Source organism: Empidonax traillii, unplaced genomic scaffold (genome assembly GCF_003031625.1).
Source record: "Empidonax traillii isolate 1590-97213 ecotype Southwest subspecies unplaced genomic scaffold, ASM303162v1 scaffold140:size1466565, whole genome shotgun sequence".
NCBI classification, from domain to species: domain Eukaryota; kingdom Metazoa; phylum Chordata; class Aves; order Passeriformes; family Tyrannidae; genus Empidonax; species Empidonax traillii.
The window spans coordinates 425,178-449,969 of record NW_020955333.1 but is presented as its reverse complement, the minus strand read 5'-3'; the positions used below and the strand labels follow the sequence as shown (position 1 = coordinate 449,969).

The 24,792-nt window shown below is 40.5% G+C and overlaps 1 protein-coding gene across 1 annotated transcript in view; it reads right to left on the bottom strand.

The window, feature by feature from the left end:
• Nucleotides 1–15,865: 15,865 nt before the first annotated feature.
• The window catches only part of PTCHD1 (patched domain containing 1), a 33,377-nt gene continuing 24,450 nt past the window's right edge, over nucleotides 15,866–24,792 (bottom strand). Inside the window, exon 3 of the mRNA XM_027884242.1 lies at nucleotides 15,866–17,558. Coding sequence (XP_027740043.1) covers nucleotides 15,904–17,558 — 1,655 coding nt within the window. The 3' untranslated portion in view covers nucleotides 15,866–15,903. The remainder of the gene's footprint in view (nucleotides 17,559–24,792) is intronic.

Below are 24,792 nucleotides of genomic sequence, written 5' to 3'. Positions count from 1 at the left end.
CTGGCAATTTCCTTCAGGTAGGAACTGTTAAAACAAGATTTGAAACTAAGGTCATAATCCTTTTCCTACCACTTGTGTACAAACCAAGTGTAAGCATGTACATAATACACAGTTGGATACAATGGTCTTAAAGGTATTTTTCAATTAAATGATTCCATGATTCTATGACAATGTTGACTAAGAACAGCTCAGCCAATGGAAGATAAAGGGGACATTAGAGGCAGAAATGAGATGCCTGGAGGAGTGCTTCTGTTTCCCTGGTTAATCTTGCTTCACATTAGCCAGTTAATTTGGAAAGTGGGAGCTCAAGACAGTTCTTAGCTAAGCTCTGGTGGTAATTCCCAGAGGCCAGCCTAATCCAGATGCCCACATCGGATTCAGATGCTCAAATTAGGAGGTTAGCCCCCTCCATGGCAACAGTGGAGAGAGATCCTGCAGAGCTTGTTGAAAGTGGGACCTTAATTGAGCTTGAAGGAATCTTTGCCCTGAGGATAAAAGGAATTCAGTGGGACACTTGCTGCATGTAGGGTTATGAAAACTGAATTGTGGAGCAAAGCAACTGCAGCGAAAACACGCTCACCTAAGGCTGTGCTAATATAATTTTGAATAATGAATATGTGAGAGGAAACCAATTTACTTTTAGATATCCCACAAACAGAAAAAATATCAGATAAATTATTCACTGTGAATTATTTGCATAGGCCAATAGGAACTCATTAAACACTGAAAGACTGATTTGCAAGAAAGAAATGGAGAAAGTATTTAATCTGGTATTTCTCATCTCCCAAGCTTCCAATAATTGTCTATCCAGCAAATTAATTTGTCTCTTTCTTCTGATGTTATTCTGTACTTCATGGACCCTCTTTACTGAATGTTTTATGGCAGAGATTTTCTGTGAGCCAAAGAGCTTGAATTTCACAGCTACATATTAAAGTGCATCAGAAAACAGTAGAAGACATCACATTTTCTCCACTTACTTGTGGCTGAATTGCTACAAATTTTTAAATTACCATACTTAAAAGTATTAGCTACAGATACATAAATCTCCCGGTTTTTTTGAACGCATCCCAGCCTCTACAGGCCAAGAATCCAGCTTTTACATTAAATAACACGGTAAGCAATTCTAGATGCCTCTGTTTCTGAATATACAATCTGAGCCAATTTAAAGGGACATAGCTTGTGGCAACCTAAATTGCTATACCATACTCAAGCTGGAAAATATTGGATTCTTGTAGAAAAGGGATTGAATCAGTATCTAGGTTGTTTCAAGTAGTTTTTTGTGTAACCTGTTCTTTAAACCCTGCTAAAGATGGTTCCACGGCCAGCCTAGGCAGCATATTCCCAGTGCATGCCTATTCTTGGAATTAGGATATTCAAATTGAATTATATTTGCTTCAAATTAAGCTGATTGTGTCTTGTCCCACCTTCAGGGGACAAAAGAAACATTTTATACCTGTTCTTCTTATATATACTTTTCATACAGAAAAGTGTTACTGTGGGTCCTCTCAAATTCTTCTCTCCTAAACTAAGGAGGCTTTCCTGCAGAAATTGTATTTTCCTGACTCCTCATTCTCATTCAGTTCCGTACTCTTTCCAAGGGTCATGCCCACAGTGTTCAGTTGAAGATTCATCACCTCCAAGGAGAACAGAAAAAAAAAGTGTCTTCCATGTCTTCTGTATGTGAGTCTTTTAATAAGCTGGGTAAGGATTAGATGTGTTGGCTTTGTAGCTGTGCCATACTTTTTATTCACTGTGAAGCAGTGACCAAGTGCAACCTCTGATACTCTTCTGCAAAAGTGCTGTTTAATCAGTTTTGTGTTTGCACCACTGATTTCCCTTTCCTCTGTGGACTTGTCTTTTTTGAATTTCTTATAGTTGATCTCACATCATTCTTTCAAGGGTCTGAGAGTGTTTTGACTGTTGTCAGGCTTCAAAATTCCGCAGTCCTTCCAAACTTAGACAGACAACGCTTTATTAATATACTCTCCTGTCCACTATCCATGCTGGTAGTAGTGAATAGAGCTGGCCCTGAACAGCCCACGTGGGATATGACTGCTAAGGGTACCAGTGAGTGCACAAAATGTGAGCATACACACACATACAATGCAGATGTAGAGATGGAATTGAAATTTGACATGATAATTCCAATTGTACCACAATTACTCTGGGATTTGAACACAATTAAATTTCAAAGTCACCTCTCTTTTCCAAAATAGTGCCATTTGACACTGTAATTGCTTTGTATTCAAAGCACAGAGCAAAACTGCTGCCACAGAAAACACTGTGATTCTGTAACCATTAGAAAAACTAATGCTATGGCCTCTCCACCCATTGTACTTCCATTAAACTCACAGAACATTTTTTGTAAAAATAAGTAGCATGCTTGGCTTTTGCTCCCTCAGCAGTATTTTGGACGTAACTCATTAGATCATCTTTCTCTGTTTCCTGTGGTCTATTGAGGAAAGGAGAAAAATTATCATTTTGCCAGAATTATGGTTTGCTTTCCTTTGCCAATGGAAGTTGTGCTGGCTTAGGCTGTAGGGGAATGGACTGAGATCACCCTTTTGCACTGGAATATTTTATGTGTGTATGTGTGAGATAAATGAGGATGAGAATAAGCAAGGAGAGAGAAGGAGGGTGGCATTGCAGGAGGGCAAGGTGCCAGGAAAATATTTCTCTCAAGAAAGACCAAAATGTCTGGAAATGTGCATTGTCACTCCCAGAGGAGAGTGGGACAGTCCTGCCTGACATCTGCAAAGCAGAGCCTTTGCATGTTATGGAGACTTGGTGGCATAACTCATGATTTCATGGGCAAACTGGAAGGAGCCTGACTCTCTGCAGAGCTGTGCATCATTTTCCTGTTTTGAGGGCATTCCAGAGATTTACCCATTCCCCAGCCATAAGTGGAAGACCTGTTTCCCCTTTCCTTGGCTTTTTGGCCAAGGGGAGAGCCCAGGCGCTATAAACCCTCTGGTGTTTCATTACTGGCAGATTGCTGGAAAAGTGCAGTCCTTTAGGCAGTGACCTAGTTAAGGTTCCTGCTTCTGTAGAAATTTGGTGTTCCCACCTAGGCAGCTCCTAGCAAATCCCCAGTAAGCTGTTCCTTTTCTCTCCCACACTTTCTGGAAGGTTGTATCTCTCTTTTTGCAGGTGTAATTCAATCAAACAAGAACTGCATATTCGTCGCTAGTCATTGCCTCGTTCCCCAGGCACTGACCGAGTCATTGCCTACCCGTCGGCCTCATTGGGAAGTTGCATAATGCTGCAGAGACACAATGGAGAAATGGGATATTTTTAAATGTGTGCTTTATTTTTTTATTTTTTTTTTAATTTTAAACCTGTATAAATAAATACAAAATGGCAAAGAGGTTCATGTTTACTAAACATTGCATTTGATTGTATGACATTACACAGTGTGTGTCACAATAGTTCACCTTGTAATTGTGTCCTTTTAGCTGTTGGTGCATAATTCTATAACTCATAGGATACAATTAGTCCTGAAGCTGCATCCAGCCACCCTTTTAGTGGAACCCCTGAGTGCTTACAATTGCAAGAGTGTATTAGGGGAGGGCTTGAGTCAATTGGCCGAAATGGGGGAATTTCATAAGAGAAACCTGGCATAGCAAAAGGAGAAGGCAATGAAAGGTGCAGGATTCTTGAGAAAAGTAATTAAGATTTGGAGCATTTTTATTTCTGATTTTCTTCCCCTTAGCGGTTAACAGAAATATATTGGAATTAACAAAAGTCAGCAGAGACCACAGGTTCATTTAAAAAGATTTTTTTTTTCATGCTCACTGAGAGCAGGCAAATGGACAAACCTTGCATGATTGGTTTTTTACCTGATGAGCTGGTTCATATTTTGAAAAGGGTAAAAATATACTCAACCACTTGATGAAATGCTGATTCTCCAAACCCACTTACCATCCTCACCCAGTGAAGGTCAACTGTCAAGGTTTTATAGACATTCTCTGGTCATGATTCGCTTGCTTGCTTCTTTAAATTGCACTCCATGTGCTTTTTCACATTCATTCTCTCACTCATTCTCTTCAAAAAGCTTGAATAGAGCTACTTTCCCTTCACATTTACAGCTTATTTGCCGGAAACAATTTTTCAACTCTGCTTGGCCTGTTTAAAGCAAATTGTTTTCAGGTAGATCAGAATTTTGTATAGATTTTTCTCATTATTCTGTGAAATACATATATTTTATATGTATTTTAGGAATGGGGTAGCTATAAAGGATGACTCTTGACTACTTGAGATCTATGAATGGCCACCCGAGTGTGGTTTATATTTGCTCACTAGATGAATTTATATTAATGGGAACTATGTCTAAAACAATTATGGATTTGAATGGTGTGTGAGCACCAGGGATCTGGTGACGTTACACATAAGCCATAATGAGAAGTTTAAAAATGGACTTTCACAAACATTCCTGACTTTATTTTCCCTGGATCAGACGATTCTGCATTCAAAACTGCGTTTCCATACAAGTGCAATGTTTGCTGTTTTTTGCATTTGCTACTGCCTTGCTTGGAAGCCCCATCTTCTCCAGTCACTGGAGCTGGAGCTCAATAACTTCCTTCCCTTTGTCAGCATTTTGAAAGAAGCCTGGTGGGTACTTGTCTTACCAGGTAACTATTTACCACTTTATTGTTCCACAACACAATTTTATCCAAACACAGTTACCCCACTGCTTTGATACTGGCCATACTGCTGTTACCTGGATCTGTGATAAAGCAGACATTTTAGAAGAAAGTCAGAAGAGATATGTCTTAACTCACCTTCCACCTCTCCCCTCCTGCACAGAAGTTTTTGTAAATGATTTTATATGCTTTATCAGACTCAATAAGACTTTTCAATCAGAGCAAAGGTAAAAGTGTGAACTTTTTTTTTTTTTTTAAAAAAAGAAAAACCTATCTTTTCTGTGGAAAATTTCAAATCCAGCAACTCTATCCACCTCTTCTCCCCTTTCCAATGATTTATTTCTATTGGGCAACATGATTTCAATTCGGCTTCTATACTCTGCTTGGAGTATACTGAAAACCCATAGTCATTCCTGGCTTAGGAGTGGAATATTGAGCATCTTTTAAAAATTTGATAGTGGAAAAAATGAAGCTCAGAAAATCCCTGGTAATTGAGCCTCACAAAACTAGCTGCCACTTAACTGAAATAATGGGACTTTTACTCGCTTTCCAATTCTCTCCTTCCCGCTGTGGCCACCTTCATTTCCAAGTGTACTAACAGAGGATAGAGATGTCAGGTGTGGAAACCTTCTGGGGTGAATAAAAGAGCTCATATCTAAGAAGATTGGTTTGATCTAAACAAAATCTCTTTCACCAAACAGGTATCTCAATAAAACTTGCAATATGAATCTCAGAGGGACTCTGTGGCATGAAGCCAAAGGCTGAGGGCTACCTAGCTTTGGAAAAGTGTAAGTATGCCTGGATAGCATCCACAGTGTACCACAGAGGCCAATTTTTCTTATAAGCTTTTAAAGTACATTAAAAATTGGAATGCCCTCTTTTGCACAGCTCTCTGATGAAGGAGCAGTAAAGCTGTGCCCTGCCATGGCTCAAGTATGGGCTGTTTCCTGTGCTGGTCTGTGCTCACTCTTGTGTATCAGATCCTTTGTCAGTCAGGCAGTGTCAGAGGGGCAATATGCCTTGAAAGCAGACTGACAAAATGAATCTCACCCTTTGGCTTCAAGGGGAAAGGAAAACAGTTGCCTGGAATGTGGAATGTGCTGGCCCATGCTTTAAACACGTTTTATTAGCTATAACTCCCTAGAAGTTTCTCACCAAGAAGAGGTGTTGATGCACACAAAGAGTAAGTAGGTCATTAAAGTATTTTTCCCATAATTTTTTTCCATTTTTCCCTTACCCAGGTTCCACAGTTTAAAGCTCTATTGGTTGTAGCTGTCAATAATTTAAAACTCTTACCTTATTTCTGGCCTGGTGCTGGAATAGGCCACCTGAAGAGCTCTCCAGGTCTGCGAGTACATTTGGGAGCTTTTCTGTGTAGGTTTTTATGGAGTTCTCTACAATAAACGTGGGCATTTCTCATCTGAGTTGATTTTTTGTCTGCCTTGACTTTACAGTTTCCAATATGTATTTGTCATTTCTACCTGTGAAATGTTCTCCATGAATTTATTATTTGCTTCTCACTTCAAACATTTTGTATTCTGAGATTTTGGCTTTTGAAGCACACGGTGGGAAAAAAAAAAAAAAAAAAAAAGAACTCACTGAAGTTAGCAATCCTTTCCATAATTCTGAAGTCACATATCTCAGCTCCATATCTCTTATTTCCCCTTTCTATGCCAAATTCTTTTAACCTTTTCCTGCAAATTAGATTCTTCAGGCTTGGTGTCACCACTGACTGTGAGGCAGGAACTCTTCCTTTGATGGAGAGGTTTGGAAAGTGCTGAATGAACAGTTTAAATGGTATTTCTCTCTCTCTCTCTCTCTTTACTCTCCCCATTTCTGGAACTTCCATATTATAAATCTGCTGTGTATAAGAGGTGGTGATATTAAATAGAGTACGATGTCCTGACACTGAGGTTTGAATGCTTCTTCTTGCTAGATCTAATAAAGTTCTGTCACTTGTATATATCAGAGGCATGTCAGATCAGCAAAATGCTGTTGGCATTTCTCTAAAAGCTGTTGTAGCCACCCTTCCAGTAAGATGCAAGAAATTGATAGAAACGGGTCCCATGAGAGGGACTAATGAGCAGGAATAATTCAAAAATTATAATGCGGCCACTGCCCCTGGAACCAACACCAGGAGAGGCTTGGCAGAATCCCACCTCTCTTGCAAAGAGGGGTACGATATACCAATCGGTAAAACTGTCAATAGACAAGTCTGGAACAGCTTGCAATAGCATGCTGAGAGGAAAGAAAAGAGAGAAATTCAATTGCAGAGGGATGTTCTTGACTCAGGAATCACCTTAAGAGAGCTGGCATTTCCCACTTCTCACTGCAGGTAATGTGCCTGAGGGCTCACTTTGTCCAGAAAGAAAATTGATCGCATTTTCAAAAGAAAAGAAAAGAAAAGAAATCATTTCAACACATGAGTATTTTATCAGGAAGGTATGGCTATTTCAGAACCAGTAAAGTCAGCTGCTCTTCTGTAAGTAAGAGTTGCAGTAAAATGAAGAGTGAGGCTCAATTTGTCATTTCTCAGTAAGTTATGAACCAGAATCCATCTGACCAATCTCTTGTTCTGTATGATATTGTTTATATCTCATGTTAAAGTCTCCACCTCTGGGCTCCAGATTAGACTACAAATGATATCCTACTTTTATTCCAAAGCAATGAAGTACTGAATCTATATTTGAAATCACACAATTAGGTATCTGTGAATTTTTATTTTCCTTATATGGACAGACCTTGCCTTTTATTAGACAGCCTTAATATACCTTACAGCTGCCAATCTTACATACACTTATATTTCCCACTCTTCTTTCTGCCTTAGACCTTCTTCCCTTTGCAACACAGAACTTTTTTACATGATCTTTCCCATTCTCCTGACACAACAAACCCGGGTATTCTCCTTTCTCAACAGCATTTCTGCAGGAAGCTTCTTTGTTCCTAAACCCCTTACCAACTTCTCTGTTGCTCCTCCTCTGCTGATTCATTACTAATTTCAGGACAGCTAAGCTAAACTATTCTTCCTACCAGCTTTCAAATATGTTTCTAGGTTGGCTTTTCCTCTTTATACAGAGCCAACTTGAGTTGGGCGTATAAGAAATACATAATTGGTATGGGGGTGTATGCACTATATATACATTAGTGGGCATCTCATTTTCCTGAATATAGCTGACAAATATAAAATCATTTTTTACTTGTAGCATCAAGGAACAGATTGCCTATTATGAAATATAATCAGTATGTGAAGGCATGTTTGTTACAAATTGTGTTTTCTGGCATCAGTTTGTTTGTATACATTTAAAATGTTGTTTCCAGCAAACTTCACCTGTGCAACTCAGTAATTTCTAGAAAGATAAATGTCAGTCTTGATCAAAAGCATGCCTCCTCCCAGAACAGAGCACATTTCAGAGGATTGAATGTGGCCAGAAAGAATCAGAATGGAATATTCTGCATTAATTTCTAACATATGCTATTCTATATAGTCTGGATACCCAGCTAAGGCCTTGAACGTTGTTCTTAGATCTCTTATATGCATAAATTTTCAAGTGGACTTTTTTTTTTTTTCCCCCTACTGATGGACTATTAGATTTCTTATTCCCTGGTTCTTTTTAGCTAGGTGCTCAGCATGCATTTCAGTTGTTCTCTGCCAGTAAACTGAAGTCATAAAAAAAATCCTGTTCTTTTCAATGGTTACTGCCATTAACCTTTACATATTTAAGTGATATTTACAGGATGAATGTAAACATAAGCACACTTCACTGTTTCGGGTCCGCAATCCTGCCTAGTTTCTGTTTGCAAATTAGTTGTACAAATAAGGAAATGTGGTATTTTGAGATGACAATATTCTGATTTGTATGTAGTAGTGTAAGAATTGCATGTGGAATTCAGAGATGCTGCTCACGAATGTTTGTTAGGCTGAACTGTATTCCCTGATAACCTAAAAATCAGATTTAACATGCTTCTATTTTGAAGGTATACATACAGATGAATTTTCAGAATAAAAGTGCTGATTACACATTTGGAAAGCTGGAATTTTGTAAATTAGATCTATGGAGAATTGCATCAAGGAGCTCTTGCTAACACAGATGAGGCACACCAGCTTGGTACAGGGGTTTTGTTCTTTGGGTTCCTGTGCGATGCTTAGACAGATGCTAACATTGCATCAGCAATAAGAAAAATAGATATGAGTTTCAATTTCAGACAGAATTTTGTGGATTCTGAATTTGAGGCAATGTGAGAAAGAACAAATGAAAGGGACAAGGCCAGGATCCGTAACAGGTGACAGGAGTCACCTTTAAATTGCAGACTCAAACTCCCCCTTAAAATAAAGTGGTCAAAAGCCCTTGGCAGCCCAAACTCACCAGCTCTCAGGCCTGTTACTGTTTGCTGTGACTCGTGCTTGAATCTGGCTCACCTGCTTTTTACAGTGAAGTGTAAAAAGTGTAAACATCTCACTGCTACAGCCAGGTGTGACAGAGCATCTGTGACTGTCACTCACCCATGTCCCTTGGTGCAGTGGTTTGGTACAGCATCAAACGGGGGTGCTGCTCCCCTTCTACAAAACATTAGGGAAAAACTGTAAATGGGTGATCTGCCTGGGTATGGGAAGATGATGGAGCACATTCATCAGAAGATCCTGGGGCAGCCACTGTGCTTCTGCGGATGGGAGAGGTGGGTCTCTCAGTGATGATGGGGCTTCCTAAGTTTGTGGATGGTAAGGTCTTGGTAAGAAAATTTTTAATAATAGTAATTCTGTTCAATAGTAATACTTCAGCTCTACCTACCTACCAGATCTAAGTAGGTATAGTTGTTGTCTGAGGAGGTAACCCTAAGTTTTGGATGAAATCAGTTCGAGATTTTTACCTTAGGTGTTGCTTTGCCTGCTCAGGCTGGGGTTCTGCTGCTGGATTGCTTAGGAACCCCCCCAAAAATTACTAAGATCCCAGTAACATGGAAATTAATAGATGGGGAATGCATTTTCCTTGTGCTTGCTGCCGAGCAGTGTGCAGCCTGGAAAAGAGGGGCTACTGGAGAAGCAGTGTGCCTATCATCTGTTGGATGTTGCTGGCTCCATGCTGCAGCAGGTGCCCCTGAACTACTCTACCACCCCTCTCTGTGGGGAGGTGGAGAGGATGCACATCCTAATTATTCGGGTTAGGCCAGGAAAATCAGTTTGTTACGTTGGTGATGGTAATGGATTTCTGTAGCAGTTTGGGAGCACAGGAAGCAAAGAGAGAGACAGCCATTTTATTTCAGGCTTATACTATACATTGAGATTCATTATACAATTTTTCCCCTAAATTAATACAAAAATAGTAAAAATTGGTTAAAAAAAGCCCAAAAGAAACCCCCTGACATCTTGCAAGCCATTTATTTGACGCACAGGTTAAGACTTCTTGGAGCTTAAATAACCTAGAATTGTTTGTACTGATCTTTTTTTTACTTTTTCCAAAATTAAAAAAAAAGGTAATGACTTGCAGAACGCCAACAACATCAGAACAATTTGTGCCTGAGAAGCGGCTGCCCCAGGCAGGCGCACATGATGCTGAGGTGCCCTCTTTCCAGGCAGGAAGCTGTGCCAGGGCCACCACAGGGCAAATGGTGGCCTGTCGGGGCACTCCACTCTGCTCCAACCCATGCACCACGGACAGGAATATGTGTTCAAATCCCCTCTTGGGATACTTTTGCCACATCTTTTTCAAAAGAACCCAACCAAACCAAACAAATAAGGAGTTTGCCGCTGCGCTTTCCTGACAGCGGATGGGTTTCAAAAGGGCTGCCTGGGGGCCCAACCCCACCACAATTTGGAGCTAAAGGTCCTCCCTGTTCTCTAATAAGACTGGGGAGGAGGGATAAGGTTGCCCCCAGCCCTGCACTGAGGTGGGGTCACTGGGGGTGCCCTGCAGCAACGGTGTAGTGCCTGGTCATGGGTGGAAGATGCTTCCTACCTTTAGGGAGGGGAAGGGGCTCTCTCCCCTCCCTGCCTCCTTCTCATCAGACCTGTGTGTACCCCAGGAAGGCTTATTTCACAATATTTCTAAGAAAATAAATGACAAGTACTTTTAGTGATAAATGTAAGGATTAAAACCATGGAAGAAATACTTTGTCCCTACATAGCTAATTGTACAACTTGAGTTGTATGGATCTGGGTTTTAGCCTGTGCAAAGGCAGGGGAGAAAAAAGGCTCTGGGTAATTCTTTCCAATCAAGATCTTCCAGAAAGTGTTCCCAGAGGGCTTGTGCCTTACCATGCAAGTCCTGACTCAGCAAAACCCAGCAGTGCTGTTCCAATATGAGGCGTGGGAGGAGTGTGCCATGCCCACATGGGAGCTAGTGCACTCCCCGGGAACCACCAGGCACGGCTGTGGGAAGGGGACAAGGGCAATGGCACCACCACAGCCCCTGGTCTGGCATCCCCAGTGCCCATATAGCAGTGCTGTCCCGGCCCCTCTTGCACTCCCATCCTGCTGCCAGTTCCCAACCACACCAGAGGACCTACTGGGGCCCACAGCAAATCCACAGCTAACTCCTATTGACTCAGCTTCCCTTCCCTGCATCTCCCTTAACATGCTATCTGCTTCTGAAATTAACAAACAGGAAAAACGACCATTTTGCTAAGTGCTGAAGTAACCAGTTCTTCTGCCACAAAACCCACTTGCTTTGCTGGCTCTCAGTTTTTCAGAGAAGTCACAGTCTTCCTTCCGATTCCCCTGATCTCTGCCCGGTCATGCCACCACTTTGTTTTGTTCTCCTTTTGAATAAAAATAAAGAAGGTGTTGGCTGAGGGGGGATTTCATGGCTCACAGGAGGACAGTCAGCCTAGAGAAAAGCATTTAAAAGTACACCTTTCAATTTACAGTTCATGTTTTACCTGAATTCAGTGCTGGCTCAGAAAGCTTCTGAGAGCAGATGCAAATCCTCTCGTGGCTCAACATAACCTCAGGCCACTTTGATACTGTTTTCCCTCCAGGTTCATGCAGTTGACCACAATAAGTGTACTTGCTTGTCTTTGGAAAACCACCTCTTTTTCTCTGATAGATAGTTTTTTCTCAACCTTCCAAACTCTAATTTTAATCTAACTATAACACTTCCTATTTCTGCTTTGGGCAGCAAATTCTGCCTTCATTAATTTATTTTTATAGTGTAGTTTTTCCAGCTATACCAAATTTTCTCTCTTCATTTTTTTCCTCCTGTTAGAAAAACTTGTAAATTGAAAGTGGACTTTTACTAAGACAACATTAAAAATTATGCTACAAGAACACTGGACTGATCTTGAGGGCCATTTGCATGTTGGTTGGCTCTTTTTCCCCATGTTTACCCTGTAATTAAAAATAAATTGTACACCATATCTTACTGTATGGAATTTTATGTTTGTAGAAGATATATGTGCTCAGTGAGCCACAGTCCTACATGGTCTTGTTAGCCATAGCTAAAAATTTCACTGTTAAATTTTAGTCAGTGCCTGACAGTGTACAATACTCTGTTCTACTCTCTGAATTCATAAAAATATTGAGCAATCTATATTGCAAACAAAACCACAGTGATACCTGGGCTAAAAAGCCACTTAAGAATATGACAAAAATCTGCTTAAGCCTAGGTAGTTTTCCAAAATGGAGGTTCACCAATAAAGGCAAGCTCTTATGCACAGTTAGCCACTGGGAGTGCTTTGGACTGAGAACAGAGCACAGCATCTGCACCTACTGATCAATCGGTGCAGGGAGGACCAACTGACTTTGGTGAAGATAATTGCTCCAGAGGAAAAAGTCGAAGGGGAGGAAGGCCAAAGTGGCTTAGCATAGTCTGAAACCTTGAGAACACGCTGTTTCTGGTTCATATTGAGGTATTCAAGCTACCTGCAGAAAAGGAGTATTTGGTGCATCCCTCAGACACATCAGAATTCAGGCAGAAATCTCATGGACCTAGGCTGAGTGCACCTTGGATACTTTCATGGTTTTACCTTGCCAACCCTAGAGGGGAGGAATGAAATGGCAGCCTGAGGCGAAATACAGTGAAAAACGTATGTAAGCTGGTTTTGGCTCTGATCTGGGTTTTCTCTCCTTTGAGGATGTTTCAGTCTCCTGCCTGTCCTGTCCCCGTGCAGAGAGGGACATGGCTCCTCTTTTCTGACCCAGTTCTGGGCAGCTAGAAAGAGTTACTACTTAGTGGAGAGGGTAACATAGCACTGAGGGGAACTGCTAGGAAAGCAATATGCCCTTAAAAAGATTTTTAGGAATGAGCTGGACAAACATCCTTCAGCAATTATTTAAATGCTATTGACTCCGCCTTGGCACGAGGCGGGGGACTGCCTTACTTCTCACTCTGCCTTCTTGGACACCCAAGCCCATTCTGCAGTCACCCAAGCCATTCTGCAGTCTGCATTCTGCCTCCATATCCTTTTTCTGACAGATTTGGAGACACCGGAGTAATTTTATCCCTGGTTTTATCACCTTTCTTGGATATTTCTGAAAGCCTCACATGCTGAAATTTAAGGAGAGAACTCTGAACTACAAGCTTGTCTTTGGATATCTCTTTAAAGACACCCCTGTCTATACATCAATTAGATGTTAAGAGGTTTATGGTAACCACCTTTGTGTCTGGTGTTTGCAAGTGATAGCACGAGGGATAGCAGAGGTATAAAATCAGTCTTTGCCATGTATTTCTCTCTGCAGTGTAAAAGCAATCTCTTTCACACATATCCCATTTCCAAGAGTTCCACAAGTCAGTAGATTGCTGCAGACGAATTGCAATTCCTCTGTAACTCCCAACTAATTTGCTAATGCCCTCAGAAGTTTAAAAGCCACTACAGCTGCCTGTTGAACAGCCAGGAGATAGGGTGAGTCTTCTTTAAATGACACTGTGATAATCAGAGAAAATCTACAGTGAAATATATTTAAGGAATGATTTTTGGCTGGAAAACATAGTCCCAAGCCTGAGTCTAAAGAAAACAGGGGAAACAGATCTTTTTCCTAGCCTTACATTCATTTGGCTGTCTTCAACGTGTCTGCCTGGGTTCTGCCAAGGCTGAAGTTGTTGTTACAGCTTCCCAGCTGCTACCTCAGCAACCGTTGTTTGTTTAAGCAAAGAGCCTGTGCGTTCCTGGACACAGCTTCCTTTCTTCTGGTCAGAGAAGGGACAGATCCAGGGGAAAGTAAATGTTGCCAGCTGAGCTGCTGGCTTTTTTTTGCTAGTGAGCATGTAGCGTTTTGCTTCAGGGCAAAATATCTGGTTATCTTCTCTGCTAGGAAGAATGCTTCAGAAGTATCTCTTTGCTTGAAAATGAATATTCACTCGGTGGCATTTGCGGGTTTCAACCAGGATTTCTGGGGGTCACTGGGACTGGATGCTAAAGAGATGTTTCATGCAATGAAGCATATCCTGGGTTTGTGACCACAGATATGCTAATGACCGTGCAAGTACCACAGGTAGCCTCTGGAGCCACAGTGCTCCCAGTGGTCCATGCTTCATGGCTCCTGCAATTTCCCTTCCCCTCCACACTGTCACTGAAGCAAACCTTATGCCAAGTGCTGAAAACTTTTCAAGTACTCTTACTTTCTGGACGAGCTGCAAAAAGGAGTCCTGTTGTAATACATTCAACTTGCACCACAAAGCAACAGTCCATATATTCATGAGACCACCCAAAACACCAGCCAGCTTCCTGATACTGGGTTTTCACAGGCAATGTATAGTCGGAATACTCTCAGTAAAACCTACAGAATTGGCTTACATATCCCCACTGGGGTTCAACCACATGATAAAACCTTACAGTAATGAGCCTGTCGCTCTTAAGGGTGGAGGGGGCAGAGGAGGAAAGAGATGCTGCTTTATCTGTATTACTCCACATCACAGATGCTGACAGAATTATTGATTTAGAACTCACAGCTCCAAAAAGACTCAGTAATGTAATCTTTTTAAGTTAGTTTGTTTTTTTTTCTTTTTCTCTCAGAAGTGATGTTTTCAATAGGCCCCTTAGATATGGGCTCTTTGGGGATGTTGTTAAACTCGCTGCTGCTAAACCATAGTCTCAGCCTTCGGTTTGTTCCACACAACTCGCATGGTCTACCGTCTCTTGGAAGAGCCCATAGCTGTAAGGTCTATTGCTTTACAGGTACTCTAGGAAGATTGAGGGATTAAGTTATACATTATGTAAAACTACCCACTAATCCTCTTAGTGTGCATTACCAGTGAATGGCCTGAAATAGGCTCTCACTAAAAGAGCCCTAACATTCACTTTCTTGATGACATTTTAGTATTTGAGGTTTGTATCATGGATTTTGGTGCTGAAATATTCAGTACACCATCTTCTCTCTGCTGCTAGATCCACTCACATGACTTCGTAGAGTGCTAACAAAATTGCAGTTGGTAAAGCAGATTACATGTTTAACTAGTAGTGAGACATGTATAAAAGAGAATTATATATTTTCTAGAGTGACAAAGTCACCTGGATTTTTTGTTCTTCTTTTTTTTTTTGTTTTGTTCTTTTTTTTTGTTCTTTTTTGTTTTTATAAAAAAAAGAAACAGCTATAAAACCATGATTAAAAATGTTACAAGGGATGATTTTCACTTTAAAATAATGATATTTTTAGAAAAAAAAAGAAGTGATTTATAACACAAAAGTGTTTGGAAAGCATTTGGTTGCTTTGTACTGCCTTCTTTCCCAGTACAGTTTGCTATCTTTTATATAGTCTTGCATAAATGTTTAGATTAGGGGAGAAAAGAAAAATTAAATGTGATGGCTAAGACTTATAAGAGCTGACTCACTGACTTGAGTTATTGCTGTGCAGAAAGTTTGTAAAGCCTTTACATCCAGCGAACATTTAGTGCTACTTCAGCCTTGACAGTTGACCTTTCAATATGATTTGGTTTAGCCACAATAATTGCAGAATCTGCAGTACAGGCGGTGCAGACGACTGCTTAGGAACCCAATTTCTCTCATTAGATCTTACTTCATGCATCTAAAATTCAACCCCCCTTTGCATGTATGTGAAAATTTTCTCGTATTACCTGTTATGGGAACTGAGCAAGGTACAATCCCCTGGCCTTTTTTCTTTTTTTTTTTTTTATTAAATTGATTTTTGATTTCTCCCATAATTTTGAATATTCCTGGATTTAGCTTAGAGGAGGGAGGGAAAACCTCCAAACTTCTTCCTCTCCCCAGATATTTAGTCAGTACTGGTTTATTTTTTTTTTTTCTTGGTTTTTGATTTGTTTTGTTTGGTTTTCAGTAAGACCTAGTGTAAAAAAGCAACCAACAAATCAAGTTAGACTGTTGTAATTTGGTCAACCACTCGGGTGCTATCCATATCCACCATTTCAACACACTCTATTTCCTCACGGTTTTCAGGATTCTTCTTCTCTTTTCTCTTCTTCTTGGAGGGTGGCAGGAAAGTCAGTATCACAGGTAAAATGGCAAAGCAGTGAAAGAAGGTGACTAATGCTATTAAAAACAAGCACCTGAACAGTGTACGGGTCAGATTTGAAGGCACAGCTGCAAGAGGAATCAGACCAACAATATAGCAGAGGTAGCTCTGCAAAATAGCTACCCCATGCACTTCCAGGGCATTTTTCACCCATTTAGTTCTTGTGAACTCTTTGCCCAGGACAAAGGTTGATAACAGTGGAGCACAGTTGTCAATTGTATAATTAATTCCGTAAATTAAGCACAACACAGAAATACAATCTAGTTCCACTTTCCACAAGGTCATAAAACCTATAACTCCGAATTCAACCGAGGCAACAGTTAGAGTGAGCCAGACATTGATCAGAGAGTCTGCGACCAGGAATGCAGAGAAGAAGAGCAGAAATAAAGCACTAATGCAGGAGTTTTGTAAGGGGGCTCCCACTGAAGAGGCATAACGATCCATGTACACAAATGATGGATTGAAAACGATGAATTTCACCTTGGAGGTGAGAGAGAGCTTCCTCAGGGTCTCCAGGAGGTCATAAAGTTCTTCCCTCTTGGTTTCCATTGTCTTTGCCACCAAGAACATCCTGGAGGCCACAACATCAACTTCATTGTTGTATTTCTTGGAAAAGATGATATCCTCTGAAAAATGGGCAAACTGAGGGGTCTTCAGGAAGGAGTTCCTCAACATATCAGTGAAATTCTTCTTGGGCAATCCAGTAGATATGTTGAGTTTCCTAAGGTAATTTAAGTAGCTTTCGAACCAAGATATCCTCACAAAGCCCTTGGTATACTCCAGCACGTCCTCCTGGACACTGGTGTTCCAGTACTCGATTGACTCGTAGATGTAGAACCCAATCACTGGGCTGTAGTTACTGAAGTACTTCTGCTGGGCAGTCGTATACTCGATGGTCCGTGTCGCAGTCGCTACGATGTTGCTCAGGTCTGACCCTTCACTGACCTGCAGGTAGCCCATTAAGGCAAAGGAAATATAAACAAGGTAAAAGAGAACTACAAAAGGCTTGACATAAGTGTTTGTTATCCAGTCACAATAATAGCGTTTCAGGAACCACACCAAAAGATGACTCTCGTAAGTGTTCGTTTCCTCTGAATCATCTGTGTCCTCACTGAATTTGGCTGTCAGAAGAAACCTATACCATGCAGGCTTCTCTTGCAATACCTCTGGCTTTGGTACCTTTCTGCAGAAGATACTATGCTGGTAGTTGTTTTCTATGTAGCCAGTAAACACCAGGCTGGAACCATAAAAGGAGAGTACATAGAGGTAGTTGAAGAAAATTGCAATACAGGAATTGCAGCAGAAAATCCTGGCTGCTTCAATGTTAGTGAAGGGACTGGCACCTATTCCAAAAGTGACCAGGTACATGGCAGTGGTGAGAGAAAACGAGAGCATGGAGTCTGCAAATACAGCTGCAGTCCTCTCTTTAACATGTTGGTCTTCTCTAGTTTTTCTCCAGGAGGACAACATTTCAAAAGTCCCATATAACCCGTGACCTACAAAACAGAACAAAGTGAGTGTTTAAAGTGCTTGAATCAACACGTGGAAAAATGTAATGTGGACATGCTAAAAACTCAAAGAAGACACAGCTGGCCATTACCCGTGCTTGAAGGAAACGTCCTACAGGGGAGAGAAATGATTACGGAGGTGTGAGCCATGGGAGTGCATTTGCTACCTGACTAGCAAACCTTACTCCAGAGCTTCAGAGTTCTACATCGCTGGCTCAGGATTCATGGGTTAAAGAAAAAGGATTTTATTTTTCTGGCTGGCTGTTTAGTTTCATTATTTCGGAGGGCCTGTGATGGAAGATGCTTTAAATTAGTTTTTCCTGGTGATGGTATCTGACCTGTGGTGAAAACAAACAAATACAACCTGAAGTGCCTACGCAGAAAGCAGAGAAGTAGTTGGCAGCTTTGCAGAAAATCTGTAAAAAATGAAAATTCCATATAAGCTGAAAATTGTCAATTAAATTAGTCACTGATTTGTCCACTTCCTGTACAAATATTCTGTCAGGAAAAAGAAATTCTAGAAGGAAAACAAAGAAAGCACAAATAAATTTTAGAGATGCACAGTGGTAGAGCTGATACAGAGCTGCTTAAGGCATTGGTCTTCTTTATATATCTAAGGGCTTGTAAAACTAAATACAGCCATATCTTCCTTGGCAATGCCTACATTTGATAATGTATTTAATTGACTCTTAAAATGGATATACCATTTACAAAAGGAGATTAAGACCTGCTGACCTAAAATCCTATGTTTAACCCCCAAGTGCAGGTAAATCAAGAAAAGTACATGGTTTTATCTTAATACTTGGCTAGTCATCTTATAGTTTCTATTCTGTGACTGATGGTCAAGATGCATCTGGAGGACACAGACCTCTGCTCTCTCATAGGGGACTTGAGCTGGGAATGCAGCCATTGATCAGCTACCAGGTGAGAGGGGCTGAGGTAAAAGTAGGTTGATGATTTACACAGAGATGAACAGAATACAGTCTTTGTAGCATACCTAAAATGTAAGACTGCAATATTTTCTCATAATAATTCATATTATGTTCATCTTTACTTAACAGTCTTTCCGTCTAATCCAACCCTCTTTGCTGCCTTTAATTCCTCCTCATTCTTTTGCATATTTTGCTGTCACCTATCTGCCTCTCTGGTCTGCTCTTAGATGATCTTCAGAAACTCCCAAAAGCCTTTCCACTGTGTTTTGCTCTTACCCATCTTCCCTGATAATCAGTGCTAAATTAGCTGCTGATAACACTGAAGTGTAATCACTGGACTTTTGAAACTGATGCTCCAGTCAGGCAGGTCAAGGTAATTCACAGATCCCTCTTAGAATTTCAGGCTGTCTGCAGAGCACCAAAATTGCTGTATCAGCTCTTTTCTCTCCACCTGTAGACAATTATCACTTCTGCTACAAGGGCTATAAATAGTCCTCAAGATACCTCAAACAATCAGGTATTCTGGGACTGGAAGACCACAAGATATATTAGGGGGGTTGGAACTAGTTGATCTTGAATGTGCCTTCTAATCCAAGACATGCTAGGGTTCTATGATCATGTTTACTCTTAAATGCATCATATAGGCTAAACATTTAATTAACTTGACAAAATAACCCCTTTACTGGAGGGGCAGTTGTAGCTGATTCACTCCACCCTTCCTGAAATCCAGATTTTAACAGATTACAGAGGTGGCACTCTGTTAATGCTGAAAAGAATAGGTATTTTATAAAGAATTCACAATACAGAGCTCATGAGATAATAGGATAGCTGGTGTATCTCCTTATCACCTGGTAATAAAGCCTGCACTCTCATGTATATCAGATATTTTACCTATTTTGTTATTTAGAGTCATGGCATGGACCTCGAATGTCCAATTTGTAGCAATATTACGGTCCTGGTTTTGGCATTCATCTTAATTTTCCCAAACAATGTTTTACAGCTGCTTTCAGAGGCCAGGTCAAGACTGTCAATTTGATAACTAGCACTGTGCCCCCTCTTAAAGCTAATGGGGAATACTGGAACTCCCCAGACATAAAATCAAGCAAAAAGCACAATCAGTGACTGGCACCCCGTTGCTAATTATGCTTCAAATAGTTATGTTCTAAGCTCAGTAGGGAAAGCTATTAAGCTTGCTTTCAGTGTGTTCTTTGTAAAGACAGACTGACCTTTATTTAAATGTAACTGATCACTTGCCAAAGCAGGGAGTGATAGGTTTAATCCATTTATGGCTCCCATAAGTCCTGCAGACAGGCTCGTCTGAGAATTTCACATGGCATCATATGCATTAGCTTTGAGCAAAACAGAATAAAATGAGGTCATTGAATATTACAAATTACTTCCATCATGAGCTTTAGTTATAGCATGCTTTTGTAAAAAAAAAAAATTCAGCGTTAATAGGGTCTTGCCTAAAAATACTCAAATAGCCATATTAATTTGGAAAGCCTTTGACTCTGCAACGAGAGAAAGAAATTAGAGCTAGATAAATATGATGCTAAACATGACTTTTTAACAGGTAAAAGATTTCGGATAATGTCTGATAACATGACTTCCAATACCACATACTTTCTTTAAGTAGGAAACATAAAACCAATCTTTGCTGATACATAATTTTCGAGACCACCCTAAAATGGAATCTGATTTAGAGAAGTGCTCAAGTAAATGCATGAAGAGGCGTCACCACATGTGCTCCACAAAGCCATGAGAAAAATATTTGGATACTCTTCTATTTTAGGATAGGTTCCTTTTGTTGTTTGCTACACAATCTGTGTGCTAGGAATGGGTATTTTCCTTCAGTTGTACTGTTTGTGATTTCTCTGTCCACTTGTATCATAGCTACAGAATTATCATTTACCTTTAGGAGGATATGCCTAAATGAAAGTTGCACATTTTTTGCATCAGTGGCACTACTGACCTGACCAGTATCCTCTGAGAACAAAATTGGGCCACAACTCATGCACAAATTAGGCAAGGCAGTCAAACGATTAGCTGTATTTAGCTGAGATGGGATTTACCTAACTTAATTTACTCCTCTAAATACTGAGTGTAAACACAACTTGGAGTAGCAATCTCCAACACTGTCTAACTCACTGATGCACATGTAAATCTAACCCACAGAGATTAGAGCAGATAACTCCATGGAAGCATTTGTGAGAATTTTTTTCACTTTTCTGCTATTTCAGAGTTTCCATTTTTTGCATCCTTATCCAATTTGCAGCAATTACCTCTATTTCTCTCACTGGTGCTACATCTACTCTACATAATATTAATGAGAAGGCAGCAATTTTTTCCTTATAAATAAATTCTGCAATTGCTTCAACTGATTTTCTCTTTTTAATAGAGATTTAGCCACAAATCTGTAATCATTTAGAGCAATTTGTTCATTATTCACGGTCATTCAGTAAATAATAAATATGATCTCAAACAGCTAATGGGCTACCGGAGATCTTTTCCTGTTGACATTTGCTTTTATGATTCATTGGTCGTGCCCTACAGTCAGGCTGCACAACCATGAGCTAACAAGGAGTACGCAGAAAGATTTTTTTTTTAAGAAAAAGAGGTTCTGAAGGGGCAAAGGAAAATGCTAAAGGGATAGGAGAAAGGTATTGGACAAAATGGGGATCAAACTTTTCCCCTTATTCTCTTTTTCTGCTACTTAGCATTTAGGAGGCACTCCTACCACATCTTGGATGACTGGGAACAGATGTTCAGGCTTTTGTAGCCAAAGAAAATGAAGATGGTTACTGTTAATTCCACGGAGCTCACAGTTTTTACAGACTGAGGTGCACTACCTTTAACTTCAGAACCTAATACTAATACCACCGACAAAACTAGTAACTTGGGCCTAGCTTAAACACAGCACTTTTATGAGTAGCCTGAAAATGCTATAAAAAGTTTCACTTTCCTCCTTCAGAGTCTTGTAATTACACATGCTTTGCAAAATCGACGCAGAGCAGGCATGAGGAAAACAAGGCACTTGCAGAAAGTTGTGAAAACTAAAGCAACATTTCCTCTTCTTTAAAATTATCAAATTATTTACCTAATTTTAAAATACTACTTAGGTACAGGCACTGAAACTGTTCTTTTTACTACCGTCTTAAAACCTCAAAAGAGAAATGCATCCTTTCCTGTTAAGTTATTGCTCAAGCAAGGGGCCTTTACAAATGGGCATCGGTAGCCCAGGGTTAATGTTGGCTTTGCTTCTGACTGGCAAACTGCAAGACCAAAGCAGAGAGGGGTGAAAGGGTTTAAGCAGCCCCAGAGCTTGTGAGAGGGCAGCAAAGTGACCTCCTGGTCACTGCAGTCAGAGACCAGTTCTCTATTCACTTGGCTTAACTGCTCCCTGAAATAAAGGCTGCTGCCTGCTTTTTTGTTTAAAGATTATGGGAGATGTTCAGTTTTGCACTAACATCATGTTAAGTTTTGATGTTCTTGTAAGATGAGGTTTGGATATTCAAATATACTTCTGTAAGAGAAATTAAGGGGAATGGCTGAGAACAATGTTTTGGTTCCTCTTTCTGCAGTTTTACCTATCTGTGAAACTAGAGAGTAATAGTACATTGTGGGTCTTGGTTTTCTTTCCTTACTGTTTTGAAGATTGCATGTCTCTGTATGTGTTTGATACTTGAGTAAAATCTCTCTGAGTAAAGCATCACTTACAGGTTGTGAAGTTCCAGCCTTCTGTGTAGAAGGTTGCATTTCAGGGGTAATCAATTTTATTAATCCCATTCTAATGCAGAGTCGCGCAAAATGCTAATAAAAATTGATCTCCACCTCAGTGAGGCTGAATGCTGCACCAGTACATATGTTGCCCATTAACTGCCAGAATTAAGGCAAATAAAGCATCAAACTGTCTTCCTAAGGGGGCAGACTTCTCTAGTGGCAGAGCTGGGTTAGTGGGTATTTCTCCCTTCTCAGGCATTAGTTCCCCTCTCTTAGTAAAGTTTGCTGCTCCTATGTGCCTACTAACTAAATGAATGGTTGGGATTAGAAAGAAGCCTTTGTTTTGCATGTTTTGGTTTTTTTTTTTTTTTTTTTTTTTTTTTTTTTTTTTTTTTTTTTTTTTTTTTTGTTATTTTGTTTTGTGGGGTTTTTGTCTGTTTTGTTTGTTTTTTGGGGTTTTTTTGAGGGTTACTTTTTAAACTGAAATCTTTTCCTGATGCTGATGGCACAAAAGACTGGCTGAAAGGGGAATGAGTCATGGTAGGATATACGGGAGCCTTGTAACTGGGTAGGCAAAAATTTGAAGTGGAAGCATGCTCTGATGGAATTACTGAGCTTAGGTATGGATTTTGATTTAACGTTTTTGCTTGTACTGTAATGGATGCAACCCTTGTAAGCTATCAGTTCATCTGGACAAATGTTGTCCTACTTAGGTTGATTTAAGCCTGAAATCACCCCACTGAATAGGAGTACTTGTCTGCAAGAGGAATTTAGTGTGCTATGAAAAAGGGTGTGAAGGTACAGAGGGCAAACTATGTTGCACCAGCTTTCTTTGAGGATATCTGTGAAGCACAGCTTGATTCACATTTAAAGTGGAGTGAAATATCATCTGCAGAGACAAACACTGGATGAATTAACATGAAATAGCTAGCATGCTGTAAATTCATATCCCAGCCTGCTGCCAGTGCAGGCAAGGTCTCAAGAACTCCCCTTGTGCAAAAATAGTACACAGGAGAAAAGAACATATCATATCACAGGAACTGCCCTTTCCAAAATGGTACCTGCAATAACATATGATACGATATAATGAAGATGCAATGAATTTTCCTAGCTGACAGTATTAAAAATAACAATGCACAGTGCTCAACTCTAGGACTGCTTTCCACAGTAATGTCAACAAAGAAGCTGAGATAATTTCCCCCTGCTGACTTATTTTTTCCAGCTAGATCAGTGAGCTCATCAGCTCCCATCTTCTGACAAGCCAAGTGAAACTACTAATCTGGACTCCCTTTGTCACAGGAGTTGCAATCAACCAGTTGTTGACTGAATACCCGACCTGCCTCATGTGGCCTCTCCCAGCAGGCACGTTTTCAACTTGGAACATATAGCAGGTTCAAAGTGCTACTGAATATGACAGGCAGAGCAAGAATATTTGCATCCAGCTGAAGCAAACATCTGGCTTCATACCCTGTTCTCACTAAAATAATAAAATACTAAAGCTAAATGAGATCCTTCAGCATGCATGCAGAATCAGCACCAAGCCTAATTTATACAACACTAAGTGGATAACAATTTACTGGCACAGGTTGAGCTGACCAGTTAAACCGTCATTACCATGCTGGTGCAACAAACTGAGGGTTACTCTAAGCTATGTCCACCTCTGTGGTCCATAAATGGTGCTGCAACAATATTGTTTTGGTGTGTGAATGTCAGACCTCAAAGAGAGTGCCTATCATTGGACATCCCACAGTGTGCAGACTTGTCTGTCCCAAACATTTCTGCCGAGCTGAGAAAATGCACTCTGAATCCTACTTGCTTTTCCTACACTTGCCTAAGTGTTTCTGGGAGCCCAGTTCACAGTGTAGAGATTATAGGACACTAGAGAGTCCTACAGGACACTAATATCCTCAGTGGTACTCATCTGATCAACTGTGTTTCCAGGCAGCAGTGTTCATCTCAGGAGAACTGTGGCAAGGGGACTGCAGGCTGTAGACAGTTGAGTAGTCTTAAATGCATCATCATTTGCAAAGTGACTGAAGTCCCAGCCACCCAAGCACAGCCTGACTTAATTTCATACTTCCAAGCACAGGTTCAAAGGCCAAGTAAGACTGAACACTATGTGCAGACATGGTACACGGATTAAGAACGCCACATGAAGAGCAATATGGGGATGGGATGTAGTGGTATAAGCATAGGACGTACATACTGAAATTAGGTAAGTCAGTCTGTTGAGCATCTAGAAGTGATAAAACTAGATCAATCTCTGGTTTTGCTTTACATGTGAGTGTTAGCCATTCACCCTCAAGTGTCAGGCTGATCTCTCCGACTCCTTTACAACAGCACTGGCCATCCCAGCCAGAAAGCCCAGGCACGCCCGTGTATTCCTCAATCTGCTACCAGCATCAAACACACAGAGAATTGGCACAGTCACACCAGATAAAAATCTGCCTCAGTCTCTGGAGAGTTGTGTTTTGTGCTGTATTCACTTGGCAACAAAATAAGAGAAACCAAAATGTTTATTAATATGCACTCAGTATCTGCTGTGTTTCACAGCTGTGGGCGGCTGTGCC